This window comes from Planococcus citri, chromosome 2 (genome assembly GCF_950023065.1).
Source record: "Planococcus citri chromosome 2, ihPlaCitr1.1, whole genome shotgun sequence".
Classification (NCBI taxonomy): domain Eukaryota; kingdom Metazoa; phylum Arthropoda; class Insecta; order Hemiptera; family Pseudococcidae; genus Planococcus; species Planococcus citri.
In genome coordinates this window covers 208,715-227,637 of record NC_088678.1, presented here as the reverse complement: position 1 = coordinate 227,637, position 18,923 = coordinate 208,715, and the positions used below count along the sequence as shown (strand labels likewise).

Genomic DNA, 18,923 nt, shown 5'->3' with positions numbered 1-18,923 from the left:
TACATAAAGGGTGGACAGAAATATCGTCGTCAACCCCGCGGAGATAGTTTTTCATTAAAAATATAGGTACACGTAGGTTGGCAACGTGAAATACGAGTAGATGCGTATGCTTGGTGGAAATGAGTTATCATCTCACTCTCAGTCCAACAACCAATCATTTCATACGCTATCATTTACTGCGAGTGTGACCGCAACCGAAATATTTAGCAGAAAACTTTTTTTTAGTGGTTCACGATATTTCTATCCACCCTGTACACTGTACAGTGTATCTATGTACATATACTCGTACTCGTACTTGTGGTAGGTATCTCGCCGATTGCGCGGCTTTTGCGCTCAACTACTGCTGTTGTTATATGTATTTGTACTAATAGTAGGTATTTTTGTTTATATAGACTGCATTCTTCCGTAATCGGCAGTCTCGCATAATGTAGCCTATACATAAATATAATATGTAAACTTTCACGCGAGCTCGACTTCCAACAGACTACGTCAGCTAGGTACGTAATAAGTACCAAATACCTAACCGTGTAAACTTCCGCGGTGGAGTACGATTTTTTTCGTTATCATTTTATGTTTTGAGTTTCGACGATACCTAACGTAGGTATATGTAATATATGTACTCGGTTGATAAAAATCGTACGAACCAACGCCGCCCCCCCCAACTCTCGCCGCTCAAATACATACTTATACGCGTATTTACACGAACCTGACCTTATCTTTTCAGACAAAGTGTGAGAATGGCGATGAAAAAAGGGCGGCGATATTCATCGTCCAGCGAATGATTGGTAAATATCGGATGTCGAATTGTTGTAACTCTCGATAGTGAGATTTACTCGTAACAACGACATCGACGACACTTCACCAGGCGCATAAACGTCGCATTCGCATTTATAAAAGCGCGGCGAGATGAAAAAAACACTAAACTCTCCAACGACGCGGATCTCCTCGTCGCCGTCGTAAGATTGATAATTTGAAAAACAGAAAACAAAAAAACAACTTTCGAGCGGCAATTTTTCGCTACAAAATAAAGCTTAAATACCAAAGTATTTTCGGAAGATGGCCGATCAAACGCCAATTTTATACGTAGGTAGTTCCGTAGACGTGTTGAAAATCGACAAAAACAGTCCAACGGATGCGAAGAATCAATAAGCGAGTACGAATACGTACGTACGTGTATATTTTTTAAATAAGAAATAAAAATACAACGCTCTCGACAAAATTAATTCGGTGTTATAACCTTACTTAGTATTACGTAGGTACCGTGGTTTTTTTCCCCCTCAGCTCTCGTATCATTCACCCTCGAGATGAGGCACGGCGTCGGGCGTCGGGCGTCGGGCGTATGATTTCCAACAACTGAAATGCGCAACTGGAAGCGAAAGCAAAATTCGTTCCGTTTATCGGTTTGGGCTCAAACGTGCGATTCATTTATCAGATATACAGCTTCGTTGTCGCAGCCGCATACGATGAAATTTCCGCTAACGTCCAACGAGTTTACAGGTAAATGTAAATTTTGAATGACCGAGTAGACTGTAATTCGGTTCTTAAGATTTTTACTCATCCAGGGGCAACCCGTTTCTTCGCCATTATCTGCAATAATTAAGAAGACGCGGCAAAAATAAAGCGGCGAAAATCGGACGGACAAAAACGCGCCAATGAGCGAAGCGATTCGAAGCTCGATATAGGAATTGGGCGCTTAAAATAGGTACTCGTACGTTCGTACGTATAGACGATAGACGTACGACGATTCGCTTACCGGAAATGTTTTTCGATTCGTTTACGCCGAACTGCGGAATGTACGAATGATTCAATTTAGAACTATCCCAATGCCACAGCTGGCCGTTACTCGAACAAGAGTACAAATGTTCCGGTCGATCGGGATGAAATACCAATTCGTTGACTGAAATTGAAAATTTTACCAGCAATTGTACGATTAGCGTGAGAATTAATAGAGCGATAAGCGGCCATCCGATAATCACGGCTTTACACACCCGATTGCGAATGAGCGTTGAGCGAATTGACGGCAAATTTGTTGTTCCTCAAATCCCACACCGTAATAGTACCGTCTTCTCCGCCAGCCAATTTTATGTGCGTTTGGGTCGGATGACTGATGACTCGAGTGAAACCCACCTTAAACATAATCGCCGGTATATCGTATTAGTAAGCGGCTCGTTAGAAAATTATCGACTCCGAGTCGAAAAGCGACCGGCGGCCGAATGAAAATGAAAATGAAAATACGAAAATAGCGAATACGTTGTTTTCGTACTTGACCACCTCCCGATAATGTGAAACTGGTTTGCGGTACGTTGGAATTGTTTCTCAAATCCCACACTTTCATCTGGCCGCGACTGTTTCCCGTCAATACTTGGCTGAACTGATGAACGGACACGCATCGAATAGTACAACTATCGGCATTTTCTGCGTCATTGGTTCGCGATGCGCATACAATAAAAAGTATACGTATGTAGTTTACGTTGGTAAAATATACATACATATACATAATTATTACGTAGGTACGTAGCTGGAGTAGCTGGTACTCGTATTGACACGCTCACCTATAGTACGGTAAGGCATCTTTTCTTTGACCGAAATCAAAACGATACGTCCGTCTTCACCCACCGAAGTAATGGTATCTTCGAAACAAGCCATGTCGGTACCAGATGCCACTTCTCCGTTACTACCGACATTTCAAAAAATCACACGCAATGACAGAAATAACAATCGACGTTGCAATTCCAAAGCTACAACGAACGAGTCGTATACTCGTATACGATCGTTTCGTTTCGAATGAAAACCCTGAAAACCTACCTGTAACAATGTACGTTTTTCCATACTTTCAATTCATCCAACGACGGGTCGCCGTTTTTTTCACACAGTTTAAACAGAGAAATCGAGCCGACTGAAGATGAAACTGCGACGGTGCGATCGTCGATAAACTAAAATCACAAACACAATATACCGATCGATATAGCGCCATTAGTCCGTTAGTTCCTAATTCGCCAAATACGTTAAATTTGAATCGAAAAATATAACGCGACCGAAGTAATCCGAGCGTATACCTTGATTTCCATGATATCTCCGTAGTGTTGGGCGCAACTCTGCGCTTTCAGCTTTACAAAGCCTTCTTCGTTTTCCATCTTATAACATCTCCATAATGTGAGCTTGTTGTCCTGCAAAAACAGCGAACGAATAATTAAGTAGATGCGATGCGATGCGATTCGCTCGCGCACTCTCGAGTCTTGAGATGAAAAACTACCTACTCTCGGAAAGAACATTTAATTTACTTACGTCGTCGTCCCACGATCCGCTCACCACGGTATCGCACAAATTGTCGGGTTTCCATCTTACTTTTTGAATTTTCTGAGAGACAAAAGTACCGCAAACGCTGACGACCATTTCGATAAGACAAAACTGACACCGAGCAGGACCGCAAAGCGAGTTTCCCAATTCAAATTTGAAATTTCACGTTCAGCAACGCCGAAATGACCGAGTAATAAAACTATTCGTAATCGTACCGAAGCGGAGAAACGGGCCAGCGCCGGTCACTAGCAAGTACAATCATACACGATTGCTGAAGAAGCCGGAATTGAAAATTGAAATTTCGTTTTCGTTTTGATTTTAAATTTGATGATGATAATTTGTTGATAAATGATAATACCCATGCACTCATGCACTCTCAATTTTGCTTAAGGTACTGTAACCCGGGTATGTCAAACTCCCATTTTGTTCCTTACGAAAAAAAATTGTAATTTTTCGATTCAAGGTTTTTATGACGGAATTTCTGGCATAGAATGAAAGTAATCATTGAATTAGAGCACATGCTGTGAATTTCACACAATTTCAAACTATTTTTAACCCAAAAATGAAGTGCTGAAAAATGACTGAAATTCAAAACAAATAAATGTATTTCAATTGATACATGTAGCATACCATTGGAAAGCTCGTTCAATTCTCTTTCAAAGATGTTATTATGAAAAAGTTGTAAAAGTGCACGGTTTTGAAGATATACGCGGTTAAAGTTTGCCGAATTCCCATATACTGCAATGCTAAGTTTGTCAAACCAGGAACAAAATGGCCGTCTGACATACCTGGGTTACAGTTCCCTATTTTGCTTGGAGACCGGCGACCAGTGTTGGTACGGATGCGTGCACAGAAACATGGATGGATGTGTAGCCTAGCCTTGCACAGCGTGGCCGTAACGATCGTAACGTAACCGATCGTAACTCACTTCGTGAAAATGTCACCTGACGTGACCGTGACCTCGTGACTCGTGATTCGTAGTTTTCGTTGCGCGCATGCGCATCGTAATCGTATATCCGGTATATCCTTTGACTATATAATACTGGACTGCTAGCAGTGATGAACGTGACGGGTCCAACATGTCCGTTCTATAAACTAATCGTTAGCCGCCGCAAAACTGGATTTTACTCCGACCAATGAAAACGCATTCCCCACACACAAAAGGATATAGTCAGTATATTAGCATACTTACAATTTTTATTAAAAATAGATTCAAACTGCCTAATTTCGCTATTTCGCGTGATATTAATTTATTGTTTCAATTATTATTCATTACAAATGACTAATGAGTAATTTTTCTATGCAGTACCTACCTACCTATGCAATCATGTCATTTCATTTATTATAAATAAATAATTGATAATTTGATAACTGTAGCAACTAGCAAAGCTTGCTCGCGATATTACAACTCATTTCAAAAATTTCCAGATAATTCTTCAGTCTGAAAAGAATAAATTTTGATCTACATACGTACATTTTACAAATATGAATGATCACTCTGATCTAGAAATCGATTAGATTAGAATGAATTGACTTTTCAAAATGCCGAAGGGCTTAATATGGTAAAAAATGATTTGTATTCTCACTCTCTTATTATATTTCCTTCTCATTACTTATTTTGTTTTTTCTCGTCATCTAATTCTAAAGTAGGTAGTACAAGTTACAAGTAGTTTTTCAGTTCTCAAAATTTCTAATTAATAATAGGTACGTATTCTCCTTTCTAGACCTGGAAATCAGTCTACTGTGGAAAATCAACTCAGAAAATGTTGAGTAAAATTCCAGATAACTGAGATAACTAAATATACTTATTCATCAAAGAAGTTCGTGAATCGGTTATGGCTTATGAACGTTTATTTCACTCTCCTTTTTTATTTTTTCACAATTCTAAAATTGAAGATTGAAATTTACAAAAATAACACGCAACACTCACAACAGTGTTATCACAATTTCAGTGGGAGGTTATGGAAACATAAAACACGTCGTTTTCATTGGTCAGAGTAAAATCCAATTTTGCGGCGGCTAACGATTAGTGTTCTATAAGGCTCTGTTCGCATCCTCTCTCACCGCACTTCAGTGGAATTCGCCCTAGTTGTTTACGCTCACTTGGGTGATTCCACTGAAGTGCGGTAAGAGAGGGTGCGAACAGAGCCTTATAAACCGGAATAACGTTATACATGTTGGCAACGCGACGTTATCAAATTCACGTGTAATTTAGGTAGGTGCTAGCAGTCCAGTATATTATATAGTCAAAGGGTATATCGTATCGTATCAGAAACCAGAACCAAAAAGATTTATAAACGAAAACGAAACAGAGTGGTGCGGTTAAGTGCGGTTGTTGTTGACAAAAAATAATTATTTTTTTTGATAATGTGATTGATAATAGTACGGAACTTTGCGAGCATGTGCTTTTCGATTGATTGATTTAAATTTAATTTAAAAGTTTGTGAAGATCGTCAACGATTGTCCTATTCGGAATAGGTTATAATTCGATTACTTTTACTCGGCGATTAATTTGGACTGTAGGCGAACGATCAACTCGGTTGTTTTGAACGGAATTCGTACGTTGTTCGAGGAAACGGTTTTCATCGTATAGTAGATATGCCGCTCACCGTGAAAAGACATCAGAAAAGAAAAACTATAAAACACACGAATAAGAAGAAAACGCGAAAGCAGCATTCTGCGCTTTCTAAAATTAAACTGTGAGTTAATACGTATTACCTAGTACTCTAGTACGAGTATGTATTGTATCGTAATTTTATAGCTTCGAACGATCGACAAATGGTCGCATTGTGCGAGACGAGTAGATCATCGGTGATCATCATCATTTTGATACGACCGTCGTTTTTCATGTTCTACAGACCTCAATTAGCAGAAGTATGGGATGACCGCAAGTCGGCCAAAAAGAATCTCGCTGAAATGGGATTGTCCTACGACTCGAATGTCTCAGTCCGACGTTCTTCAAAATCTGCACGACAGGTAGACATTACGAGGCGTCGCGTCGCTGCGCTGCGCTGCGATTGTAACGTTACCGTTACCTGCGCTAGATTTAACGTTGTTAATCCCGAGCGTCGTACTCTACCCGAAGTGACGTTGTTTTTCTTTCAGAAAAGTGAAGCCGACGCGCAAAAAGCCAACACAGCCGCTGTATTGGAAAAGCAAGCGAAAACACCGCGTAAAGTCGATTTTAAATTTCCCAAGGCGCAAGCGATTTATTTCTCGTATCTCATATCCAAGTACGGCGACAACTATAAGGTGAGTTGTTTTCTCTTGTGTCGAATTGAAAAAATTGTAGAATACGCGAGAGGCGAGACGTGTTAACGTCAAATTTCACCGTGATCAGCTTGTAATCACTCGTTCGCCTTGTCACGATCCTGCCAAGTACGTCGCCCAGTCTGACTTATTTTATCTACGGTTTTACGTCGTTACGAATGGAGTAGAGTGACGATTGGTTCGACTTTTTTACTTGGTGTGACTGTGAACGAACCGCCAACGTACATATAACCTGACTTTTTTCGGTACTAGAAAAGTTTTCCATTTAGATTGAACGAAATTCGTACACTTTCGTATTTTTTCCCAAAATATTACACGAAGGAATTTGCGAATTTAAGTAACGAGTACCTAGTACCTACCTACTCGCATTATTCTCTTACCTCGGTTTCGTATTGTCCATTCTTACTTTTATGCGGATTGTGGATAATGAATCTGGAGCACGATAATAATGATCTTTCGCGTTGTTGTAGGAAATGACGAAAGATCCTAAAAATATTTACCAAGAAACGTGGAAGCAAATCAGGTCGAAGATAACGAAATTCAAGAAATTGGAGCAGTATCGCAAAATGATGTGCAACGCGTGACGATGAAAAGCGTAGTTAGCTATAGTTGATGGTACCTGTACATACGTATTTTGATAATTATTATTACCTCTTGGCTCTTCCTTCCTACGCATTAAAATGATTTCGTGTTGTGTTTTGTTTACGCTTGTGTTGTACTGTCGTTCTTTTAATACTAAAGTTGAAAACTGTTCGATCGAGTACTAACCAGCATATATGTAATATGTATACGCCATGTTGTTATTCGTTTTACATACGAGTATGTAAATTGTAAATGTACGTATTTCAAACTGATGACGATCAATCGACATCTCTGTTGCCTTTGACTAGCCTTAACGGGTCAACGGTTCGTTGTTACAACCGCATTAGCTCAACAGCTGTATGCCAAATTTGTTCTACAGTGAGACTACATACCAGCCTTCTTACGACACAACGAAATACGACCTAAAATTTCGAATGCTGTAGACGAGTTGATTGCCTAGTTACTTTTTTCAAGTTGGGAGTAGCCGAATCGATTCCCACGTCTTTTTTCCAGTATACGAATTGAATGTTTTGTTGTTGTTGCCTGTGTGTAAATTGATCCCATTTCCGGCCACTATGTACACGCAAACTCCTCGATTTCTTCTGTCGAGTGCCATTCGAGAGCTAAAATGGGCTAAAATCGGACTCTCGTGTGAAATTTTGGCACATTGATTACCGTTGCAAATTCAATTCCTATTACATACATACATACGTACGGAGTAGAAACAAAACGCGAATCAATTCGTACATCGATGAAAACGAGGTGGGAAATTGGGAAGCAATTCGACCATTTTTCTGTTTTGCAATCGACTCGCCAACTCGCTATTTTTCGTTGCCGCATTTACACATTTTATAAACTCGTTAATGTACAAAACAAGCAGAATATTAAAGATGAAACGTTACTTCTATTCATTATTTAGAAACATCGTCAACGTCCGAGTATAGATTAGTGACGTAGAATCGTCGAAGAAAAAAAAGAAAAATGCAAACGTAAGTCGGACAAATCCGATTTCGGTGGTCATCACCGAGAAAGTTGACGCGTATGGGTGATTACAACGAGTAACGCATTTTTCAAGTGGACCCGAAACAATCGCCAGAAAACGCCAACCCGACGCGACGGTTTGACATCGCACGCGCCGAATGTTTGCAAAAAGTCGACTACTTGCACAATTTTATTACGTTCGGCACGTCTTTGTCCGAAGAAACACGAACGCCATTATACAAATATAAATGAATACAAGGTAAGGTACTACATATACTAGCTTAATTTTACTGTCACCTTCAGCAACTTGTGGCGACAAGGCGAACATTTCAACGCATCTCATCGACTCGATGGGTACATGGTATTTTCTTCGTACTCGTATTTTAATAAAAAAGCGAATGCTAACTACCAACGGTCGAATTGATATTACACGATTACGCGGTTACTCGTATTCGTACTCGTACTCGAATAATATGCGCGATGCGCGCTTAAAAATAAATAAATATATAAATACATATATATACAATATACATACGTACATATTAAACCAACGAAAACCAATTCGACGCTTCAAAAGCCAACTCGACAAATCAGTGCTGGGCAATTTTCTCAAAAATTCGATATCGATATTTTCTAGACCAATTTTTTGAGATTAAAAATGCAGCAAAACGCACGTCTATGACCTTTCTTCGTCACTAAATTCGATGTTTGAATAAAGGAAATCAAAAATACGTAAAGTACGAATACTTACGCATAACACGCGCAGCGTAGAATTATTGAAAACAATTTTCGGTTGCGCCTATTTCGAGATATTTCGGACTAGAAATTGATGAAATTTTGCTTCTTTTCTCGCATTTTTCATGAAATTCCGATGAATTTTCAATACCGAAAATACTCTTTCGCCGTATGGTCTATATTTTTCGAAATATCGACATCTGCGATATTTCAAAAATATCGTATCGTTTGCCCAACACTACGACAAATTACGAAATACTTAGTACTTACATACGCGATAAATATAATTTAAAAAAAGTAAAAAACAAAAAACAATCATCTAATCCAACAGCAAGCACGTACGTCTCAAATTCGATGTGCCCGCGCGTACAAACGATACAATTCTTACGACGATGATTGGCTGTTTTTGGTATTTGAAAAATTCTACAGCTTAGTAATCATTTGTACAAGGGCGCGTGTCGAAATCGACAATTTAAAAAAAAAAAAAATAGCGCACCCGAAGCGATAGAAACAAAAACGAAAACGAAAGAAATTACGCGAGAACGAAATCAAAATTCATCCGTAATAGTCTACGACTGCTGCTGCTGTTGTTGTTGTTGTTGTTGCTGCTGCTGCTGCTGTTGTTGTTGTTGTTGTTGCTGTTGCTGCTGCTGTTGTTGTTGTTGTTCGGCAGCATTACGTTGCTGCGCTTGCTGACGAGCGCGAAATTCTGCCGCTTTAATTTGTTCTAAATGGAATTGCTGACGTTCGGTAATTAGCTGCTGACGCTGATACTCCAATCCTTCGCGTTCTTTTTCCATGGTGGTTTCTAATTCTTCAAAGTGACGTAACTTGATTTCTAATTTCTTCATTTGGGTTTCGACGAGCAAGGCGACTAGCGACTTGATTTTACGCTCTTCGACGGCCGCCAAATGTTTGGCTTTCACAGCGGCCGCAGCTAGCGCGGCAGCCGCAGCCGACTGCAGTTGCGCGTCTTTGATTAATTTGCTACGTTCGTTGTCTTCTTTGGAATCGGTAGCTTCGTCGGCTGCGCGTTCGGACGTCGTTTCCTTTTTGGGCGCGTCTGCGCCAGAGGCGGACGATGAATCGTCGTCGTTTGCGATCGGCTTCTCCGCAGACGCGTCTTTGACTTCGGTAGCGACGCTCGCCGATTCCGCGGCCGATTTCTCCGACTCGGGTGAAGCGGTGCCAGTGCCGCCGCCGCCACCACTCTCTTTGGTCGCCGTTTCGGTAGTCGAGCCGAGTTCTTTTTTCGATTTATCAACGCCGCCGGGCGAGCCGTCGTCTTCTTTTTCGGTGCCGGCAATACCGCTCTGAAAACAAAAAATACCGCTCATCAGTCGTAGCAGTCGAGCTTACGATTTGCGATTTGCAATTTACACCGTTTCGCATAGGCCTACGCACCTGCAGTAAACCGGCGGTTGGATCGAATTTGCCATCGACGATGGAAGCTTCGACGTTTCTTATATGCGAATCCATCAACGAAGCCGGAACTTCATCCTAAACACGCACCAAACGCGTATTAACGGACCGGTATAGTTACACATATGTATTTCACTCGTACGAGTACGTAGCTACGTACTACGTAACGTAACCAACACTCACTTTAATTTCGGCAAACGCTTCCATGGCAGCTTTGGCAGCGGTCGACGCGATTCTAGGATCGACGACAGATGCGAGAAACGCAACCGTCGACATGATGGGATTACCCGCTTTGCTAAATGGAATAGGCTGATAGGCGAGCGGGCCGAGAGCTCCTCCTACAATCGAACACGTGTTACGCGCGTAATTTAATTTAATCGACCATCTGTATCTGTATCTGTATCTGTAGTCGTAGCACTTACCAGTTTCAAAATCTTCCAAGTACGGATCCTCGATGGGTAGTCTTAAAAAGTGCAGAATACATTCGTCTTGCGTGCGGGTACCGACGTGTTCGCATACTTTATTCCAGTCGTCTTTGTACAATTCTAACGCTTCCAACAGCAGCAACGTTTCTTGTTCCGACCAATCTCTGGTCAAGCCGGCGGCAGTTTTATTTTTCAATAGACCAGCGCGTTTGCCGTACCTGCAAAATATCGATTCAAATTTCAACGCGTGTAGCGATTAAAATCTACCTATACTCGTAGCAACCGCAACGGGACACGAATTTCTGCAGTCGCACCGATTGCGACTAATGGCGAGTTCGTCACGTTTGATAAAATCACCCCAAGTACGAACTGCGAGAATAACGAGAGATTTTCGACAAATTTCGAGCTTCATTTCTCGAGCGATACCTATTGAAAAGGGTTTCGATCAACGAGATACGACAACGAATGAAGTATCTAGCGTTTTATTTGTTTTCCTTCTCCCACCCCGCAATCTTAATCCCGATGCCGATCCAAACTGAAACAAAAAATGGCGCGTTGGAACTAAAGTCTCGAAAACGTACTGATCTAATCTCAATCCGAAGTTTGCATTGCTGTCTAGAGGTTCAGTTTTCTTGACTGCGGTCAGCGAATCGTTACGTTTCTCCAAATCGAGCAGGGTTTTGGCGGCGGAGGGTTGAGGCGTTTTGGGTGGATTGATGGGTTGCAGGCCGGACGGAGTATCGGACAGCACGTGGAAATGCGACGTAGGAGGAGGGCCCATCGGCGTCGGTCGACTATCCGCATCCACCTGTTTCGCACACATTAAAAACAAGAACGCGCGTACGCAACAATTAGCGCAACGTACATACGACGTACAAGTAGGTACAAAGAGGGTGAAAATTGCGTGGCGCGGCGCGACGCGGCACGGCACAAACCTGATAATTGATTAAACCCCACTGCTCCAAGAAAGCGTGTACTCTCATAATGGCGCATACGTCTCCCGCCAAATTTCGCCTGGACGCGGTGCTCGTCAAATATTCGGTCGGATTCAAACGATACGTGTCTATCATGAAGTTACGATACGCCAAATAAATTTCCGGCGTCTTTGATTTATTTTTACCGTTGAAAAATTCAGGCAACGCCCGTTTTTCGATCATATGAATGGAATTATAATCGAACCAGGCCGCGTAGCTAGGTATAATAATGTGGTGAGTTTGTTCGGTGACGTTGTCCTCCTGGCCTTCATCCTTGACAGACGCGTCCTGTCGCGCAAAATGACAAAAATGAAAAAAAAAAAACAAAACAAAAAGGATTCTCACTCGAAAGAGAGAGAAAGATAGAGAGCGAGCGAGCCAGCCAGCCAGCCAGCCAGCCATACCTGATTATTCGGGTCAACGGGAAATTTGGCTGCTTGACTGTCTTCACCTTTATCCGCTTCTTCGTCCAAGTCTGTCAGGGTGGCGCTTTTCAGCGGCTGCGTATCGCTGTCTTTTTTAGACGACGACGCGCTCGTCGTCGAATGCGCTACGTTAAAAAGATGGATTAATTTTCAAGAAATAACCTACGAATTGCGAATTGATTAACGAAAACGACCGGCACGGCACGCGTTAATCTTACCAAGTTTCGTAATGTTGATCTCTTGAACGTTAGGTTCGGGAATAGGTTCTTCCATATCTTTAGTTAGATCGTCCGTGCCGCTGTCGTCGTCGTTTTTCATTTTTTTAATATTCATAGACGGAGTGGACGGAGTGGATGGTCCACGCGTGCTGAAAATGAAAAATTATTAAAAGTCCGCAACGAAAACATATATCGCGTGCCTTGCACCGCTAGGCGCTAGAAATACGTACGCGCGGATATAATTCGATTTACCTTTTTCGCTTCAACTGTTTACGTAAATCCGGAGAAGGCGATCTTTTGCGTTTCTGTTTTTTCTTCGTTCGTTCAGGATCCATGGCCGCCATCAGATCGTCCACCGATAAACGGAACTGCGCGCCAAAAAAAGAAAACAGAAAAAAGAATCGTCGCGATCGATAATTAATTTGGCGTATAACATCCAACCACGAAGAAGACAAAATGGCAGCGTACCTTATGCACCTTCTTTCTACCACTATCGTCCACCTCGTAATCTTCTTCCGACATCCACTCGTTGTACTGCTCTAAATCCAACGCCCACGAAGCCGAAACCTGCAATCGTGTACACGAATACGCGGATATAATGTTAATTTGGGCCGGAAAAAACCAACGCTACGATCGCTATGTACGGCAGAGACGATGTATTAGTTTACCTTCCATTTGGAGTTGGCGTTATAAGACGGCGGTAATTCCGGAGGATCGACTGGTATTTCGGTGTTTACCCAAGAGTCGTGCGAATCTGGAAAGTAGTACCAATGCAACAAAGTCCATCTTTCCTTATTTCGAAACACCGCTCTGGCGTATTCCTCGTCCGATGGGTCGACCACAGGGTATATTATATGCGTAGCTTCGTCTTCGGTATCTGCTCGTTGAAAAACAATCAATTCCGCAATTAATTTCAGATTCGACTTTAGTCTATTTTTAAATTTGAAAAATATCGTAAAGCACTCGGAAACACCCGGGCTAATTAAGACAATTAACATAAAAATGTCGCGAGTCCGATTCGAAACAAAATTTTGCAAAACGCAATCGAGCGACATTGTATGTAGGTAGTACGTAATGTATTTCAATTACGAATGTTCGTACTTTTACATTTACCTAGTTTCTGTACATATTTCAAAATCGTGTTCGACTTGGAGGAGGTTTTTTTCTCAAAAATTAAGAAGACTCACCGGTTATAGATCCTTGATGACGTTTTATAATATCTTTCACTTTGTCTTTGGTACTTTTTTCCACATCGGCACGAATGAAGACTTGCGGCATAACCAAACATTTATTTTGTATCAAGGCTTTTTCCACGTTCATGAACATTTCGATGTTTCTGTCCATTCTAGAGGGACTCTGAAAATTACGAAACGAGAAAAAAAATATAAATAAATTTATCTTCAACGCAAAGCGGGTACGGCTACACCGAGTGTCCCATCACTTACGAAACAACGTCGAAAAATTTCATTTCAAATAAAAAAAATAAAAATAAAAAATAATAATACTTAAGAAGAAGTAGAGAAGAACGAAGAAAGAAAGGAAAAAAGATGGATGCCTTTGAACCCAAATTTTCAGCATAAAATAAATACCGAGCCTGTTTCACTATTTTAATGAGACACTCGGTACAAATTGACAACACACCAAATTTTACATACATACGTAGTACATACGTTTAGATTATAAATCTATTTTCGAGTAATTATACGATAAACACTCTTTAATAATTACAATATTTTTGTACATCGTACGTATTACACAGACATTTGATTTGGGTACTGCGAGTCCCGGCCCCCGGGCTAACTAATATTTGACAGGTAGGACTAATTGCTTGAAATATGAAAATAAATACCTAATAATAATACGTGTAATACTAATAACAATAAAACGGATTACATCGTACTGCTACGTAGGTAAAGGTAATGAAAATGATCCGATTGTGAGAGAATACAGGTTCGAACTTTGAATTTGGACAGCGCGGCGGCGGCGCTCAAGTTTGAGATTTTCAGATTTTACTTCGCGTATTACTTTGAAAATTTATTTCGATAATTTGCGTACAATTAATTAAAAATTAAAATCGTATTTTGTATACCAACGGGCAACGCTGAAGAAGCGATCATTTCATTTTTGAAACTAGTTTGTTTCACTTTCATAGTACAACATAGACCGTAAACGAAAACGATATAAAAATAAAATTGAAGGAAACAACACTTGTCGGAACTCGAAAGAGAAAACCGTGGAAAACCTCTCGTCCGTTCGTCGACGTCACTGACGAACATGTGTGACGTCATCACTTTACTACCCAACGATTACGGTAAATTACCGTAATTACCTATTGCAGGAGGAGCGACTGGAGCGAGCCGCCCAACGGTTCTAACCAAAAAGCGCAAAAACAATTTTTTCCTTCATTCCTTCCCCAGAGGCCAAAGCAAACAATTTTTTTGTAGCGAACTGTCGAACTGATATCAGTATTGTAAAAATTACTTAGAAAAAGAAAAAATAATATATTAAATTTCGGAGTCGCGTGTAGTTTAATCGACCAACAAAAACGTTGAATTATCCCGCGCTCGAAAACAGTGTACATGTACGGTTAATTCGAGCAACGGCGCTGAGAAAATGAAATGAGATTTTGAACAACTGCGTTCGCGTTGTAATTGATTTACGATAAAGTTGCAGTGCAAGTTTCGCAGCTCGGCGAAATGGGAAGCGCAAAAAGTGTGCCGAGAAAGATAACGATAGATAATCCGGAAGATGCGACCATCATCAAAGTGACCGAGAACGTCGTAGAACGCTTGCAAGACATGAAAACACCGAAGACGCCGACTGCGACCGCGACCAGCGATCAATCTCCGTTGCCACCAAAGTCGCTCTCGTCTGCGTCTGCCGACAACGTAACAACGGCGGCGACCGTTTACGTCACTTCGCATCAAATACGAAATCAAATCGACGCGGCGATCGATAACAATAACGCGTATTGGGAAAATCGGGTGAAAGCGCTTCGCGAAGGCTACAGCCGGATAAACGCCGAACTGAAAAACGAATACGATAGAGCTCTGGTCGAAGTCAAGCAGTCGTGGGGAAAACCGTACACGGTCAACGAGAAAGATGATACGCAATCTTGCAAAAACACCCAACAGGAAGTGATAAAATGCTACAATTCGAACCGAGATCGATCGCTCTTGTGCTACGAACAAGTGAAACATTTCAATCAGTGCGTTTCTAATCAAACTAGCGTTTTGTTGAAAGCCAACTAGTTGGCACGCGGCATTATTCCTTAAGATATTTTTGTAAGTAGGTGTAATCGTTTCATGTAGCTAATTACATATTACTTTTTCTTTCCGTCTTGCGAAAAAATAAAAAGGTGTATCTATCCTAGGTGTCAAAAGATATTGTTACGAATCAACGTTGTAAAACGATTCAAATTCAAATAAATGTATAATAATATCGTCGTTGGTGGTTTACTCGCGTCTGATTGACTGATTGTATATAGTTCAAACGAATTTACACTTTACACACTTGAAAGTGCGAAAGCGAACGCGGAGATGAACGTAGGTATACTCGATAAATAAATAACGCCAACTTAACTAGCATCGCATTCGCATTCGCACAAAATTATTCACGTGCAAGTACAACTTGGTTTGGTAAAATGGTATACATACCTAGTTGGCACGGGTGTTTAGTACATACTACATACATATACATAATACGTATTCGTGCAATGTTAATTTTTCAACAATCCATCGCCAGACTACAGTGAATTTTTCAAAACTCGATACAGAAGTAGGTGTGTACCTCTAGACATATGTATGTACATTTAGGTATACGCATAGTCGCATACGCATTAAGGCACACCGAGAAATAGAGAATTTCGCGTTTCACCAAAACAACTCGCACTCGCTCTCGGCGACTGAACAAAAGTTGAATGCGAAGGGAAGGTACCTCGTACCACATAGTAGAAAGTTGGCCGCCTGGCTCTTGCCAGTTGCGACATGACGATAGCTCGATGAAGACCTCGAGCCTTTCAAATACATTTCCCAAAGTACACGTACGGACGGACGGACGGACGGACGGACGGACGACGGCGAAAGTTACTAGTAGTACGAGTAGTAACGATAGGCCTACGCCTACGCACACCGATGGTTTTAGTTTCGTTTCGCAATCGTATCGCGTACAAACATTTTAAACACGCAACACGTAGCAGCGGATAAGTACATGTATGTACTTATAGTTTTGCGAGCACCGTCAACATACCAAAACAAAGTAATGTCGCCGAGTCGAGAAACCGAAAATGATAGCGCATAACTGGTATATTATGTGTACAATGATACAAACACCGCGAGTAGAGCTAGAGCTAGAGCGTATCGAAAAAAGTACGCGCAGTAAACGCTCGGGGCTTTCTACAATCGCAATCGTTCAATAATTGCTACGTTGACCGTCAAATTTGATTCAGCATAGATCACGCGAATATTTCAAATCCGCGTGTCGATGATACGAGCTCAAATATAAACAGAAACACACATCGTCATATCGCTCCGCTGTATTTTTCAAAAGGCTTTTCCCCAACGTATGACGGTAGGTTTCATTTCAACGCGAGTTCTTTAGTTCGATAAAACTTGGTACGACGCGGACGCGGACGCGGCGATACCAAACATTCCATGATTCAACGCGATACCCTCTAAATTTCACATCATTAGGCGGCGAGTGCAAGTTTCTTAATCTACCGTAAGTACCGGAAGCACTATTCGCAGGGATTATCCAAGAGAGAACTAGTCGTAAGGATAAAGACGACGATAAAAACATTTTCTTTTCGAATTCGGGGGAGACTGCTCGCTGTCGTGAAAGCGAAAAATGTTTTCGGTACACATTTGGCCTATTTCCGCTTTTTCAAGTGTCTTAGGGAGACGGTTTTCTCCTCTAGCCCTCTCTGTAGACTACGTCACTGCGATAGTGATAATGATACATTATAGGTAAAACAACGATAATAACGTACTCGTAGTAGTAGAAGTAGTAGTAATAATAATAATAATAATAATAACGATAATAATAGGCGAAGATAATAACGAGAACAAGATTACCACCGCTTCATAAGGTGCTTTGTTAATGCCTCAGCAACACGAGTGTACAAAATACAAAAGACAACACGATGACAGTGTAACCACCGTAATACTCAACAGGCCGTGCAAACATTGATCCAATTTACAAATATGATAATTTTCTATAGTATTAGTGGTTAGTGATGAAAAAGCGTGAGTCCAACGCTAAACCATACCTTACTGACCTGAAAATCGAATCTCCTCCAACCTTGTTCGCTTTTAAATTTATACACGCTCGCTAAAATATGACATAGAGCGCCACCGGGTTTGAAATCTATAAAACATTTCATCTGAAAACGAAACACAATGCTCAAGTAGTAAGTACAACAACAAGACCGACCAACAGCGACACACAGTCCACAGTCGTACTCACCGGTAGTCTCGTCAACGGCGGTGGTTTACTGACATTCTTTCCCAAATTATCTTCTTGAAACTGTATCAGTTGCGTGATTAACGTCGACAAACCTTTGCTGGTAGGCGGATCCGCTTGTACATGCTGTTCGGAATTCAAAACGACACGATTTCAGTATTGGTACTCTAATTACGCGCGACGATGCGATACTCGCTAAAATGAGAACGAGAAGCTCGTCTCGTTCGAGAATGCGAGGAGCTACTTCCATTTTTGTCGATGGACAACAAAAATATAGATCGAATGTCCAGGCATTCGCAAACGATCCAAACTTCAAACACCGTACTAGTAAAATTTCACGTGCGGTACCGTAGAGCTGGCGTTCTAGAAATACGACTACGCACTGTAACGTTTAGTAGCCGCACTAATGACAGTTTCTCTACATCGACACGGGTACTCGGAACAGCTGAATATCGAAAATCTTACAACCTACTTCGTCGATGAAGTAAGTAGTTGATCGATCAATAGGGAATAGATATTTTACGAACCTTTTTACAATTTTTCAAAAGCCACGTTCGAACGCCTTCCAATAGTGCCATGGTTTCGGGTGACTCGAAAAATTTGACATTAGGACCGCCATCCTTCTTAGGTCCTAACGACAACATATTTCAGCCTTGATTTGAAGTGATGAACAACTGACCGCTCAACGAGAAGAAGCTTATGCTATTACTATTATTATTATTATTATTATTTTTATTATTTTTATTATTACTAATCTGCGTAGACCTAGATAAGAACGCACAAATTTGTAAACAACTTCAATCCACAACCGAATACGAATAATCGACGTTTCAACGCCGGTGATGAATAGTGAACTAACTTTCGACAACGAATGTGAGAGCGAGCGTAAACCATCTACAAAGTGTAATCAAATGATTCAAAATTTCAGAAATAATTGAAAAGAATGAAATAATGAAAACTTAATGCAAAATATTGAAAACATAAGTCGCCGCTTCTAAAAAAGAAAAGAAGCCGACGCCGACAATCGCCAAACTCCACCAGGCACCATAACAAAGGTATCCAAGACTACTCACGTACAGAGACACACGCACACCCGGCACACCGCAGTGACCGCACTGTTAAGTTAGGAGACGT

General features: G+C 41.1%; 4 protein-coding genes and 1 long non-coding RNA gene across 8 annotated transcripts; 3 read left to right on the top strand and 2 right to left on the bottom strand.

Moving 5' to 3' along the window:
• The first annotated feature begins 391 nt into the window (after positions 1 to 391).
• Positions 392 to 1,404, top strand: LOC135833826 (uncharacterized). The gene is made up of 2 exons (XR_010556562.1): positions 392 to 497; positions 725 to 1,404. It is a non-coding gene; the product is annotated as an uncharacterized LOC135833826 (long non-coding RNA).
• Positions 1,161 to 4,079, bottom strand: Nup43 (Nucleoporin 43kD). Its single transcript, XM_065347589.1, has 8 exons — positions 3,286 to 4,079; positions 3,057 to 3,167; positions 2,806 to 2,933; positions 2,553 to 2,674; positions 2,264 to 2,415; positions 1,989 to 2,127; positions 1,754 to 1,897; positions 1,161 to 1,587 (listed from the first exon to the last, which is right to left on the bottom strand). Exons 1-8 carry the CDS (start codon positions 3,391 to 3,393, stop codon positions 1,409 to 1,411), a joined length of 1,083 nt encoding a protein of 360 aa, XP_065203661.1. The 5' UTR covers positions 3,394 to 4,079; the 3' UTR covers positions 1,161 to 1,408.
• Positions 4,080 to 5,602: 1,523 nt separating this feature from the next.
• On the top strand, positions 5,603 to 7,272 carry LOC135833821 (nucleolar protein 16). Of its 2 annotated transcripts, none has more exons than XM_065347601.1 (4): positions 5,603 to 5,996; positions 6,059 to 6,273; positions 6,403 to 6,549; positions 7,038 to 7,272. In XM_065347601.1, the coding sequence occupies exons 2-4, from the start codon at positions 6,076 to 6,078 to the stop codon at positions 7,149 to 7,151; spliced, it is 459 nt and encodes a 152-aa protein (XP_065203673.1). In that variant the 5' UTR covers positions 5,603 to 5,996; positions 6,059 to 6,075; the 3' UTR covers positions 7,152 to 7,272. The 2 variants fall into 2 exon arrangements, with proteins under 2 accessions (XP_065203673.1, XP_065203672.1); XM_065347600.1 differs by having other exon boundaries at positions 5,615 to 5,996; positions 6,156 to 6,273.
• A 1,035-nt stretch (positions 7,273 to 8,307) lies between these two features.
• Positions 8,308 to 18,844, bottom strand: mor (SWI/SNF- related protein mor). 3 transcript variants are annotated; one of them, XM_065347555.1, is made up of 15 exons: positions 18,317 to 18,844; positions 17,793 to 17,915; positions 17,596 to 17,709; positions 13,517 to 13,685; positions 12,998 to 13,206; positions 12,798 to 12,896; positions 12,582 to 12,697; positions 12,330 to 12,478; positions 12,091 to 12,236; positions 11,648 to 11,974; positions 11,294 to 11,520; positions 10,710 to 10,930; positions 10,471 to 10,625; positions 10,270 to 10,365; positions 8,308 to 10,178 (listed from the first exon to the last, which is right to left on the bottom strand). In XM_065347555.1, exons 1-15 carry the CDS (start codon positions 18,431 to 18,433, stop codon positions 9,435 to 9,437), a joined length of 3,012 nt encoding a protein of 1,003 aa, XP_065203627.1. In that variant the 5' UTR covers positions 18,434 to 18,844; the 3' UTR covers positions 8,308 to 9,434. The 3 variants fall into 3 exon arrangements, with proteins under 3 accessions (XP_065203627.1, XP_065203628.1, XP_065203629.1); XM_065347556.1 differs by having other exon boundaries at positions 17,605 to 17,709; XM_065347557.1 differs by lacking the exons at positions 17,596 to 17,709; positions 17,793 to 17,915; positions 18,317 to 18,844 and adding an exon at positions 14,423 to 14,617.
• Positions 15,026 to 15,775, top strand: Chchd3 (Coiled-coil-helix-coiled-coil-helix domain containing 3). Its single transcript, XM_065347596.1, has one exon. The coding sequence runs from the start codon at positions 15,026 to 15,028 to the stop codon at positions 15,578 to 15,580; it is 555 nt and encodes a 184-aa protein (XP_065203668.1). The 3' UTR covers positions 15,581 to 15,775.
• Positions 18,845 to 18,923: the final 79 nt, after the last annotated feature.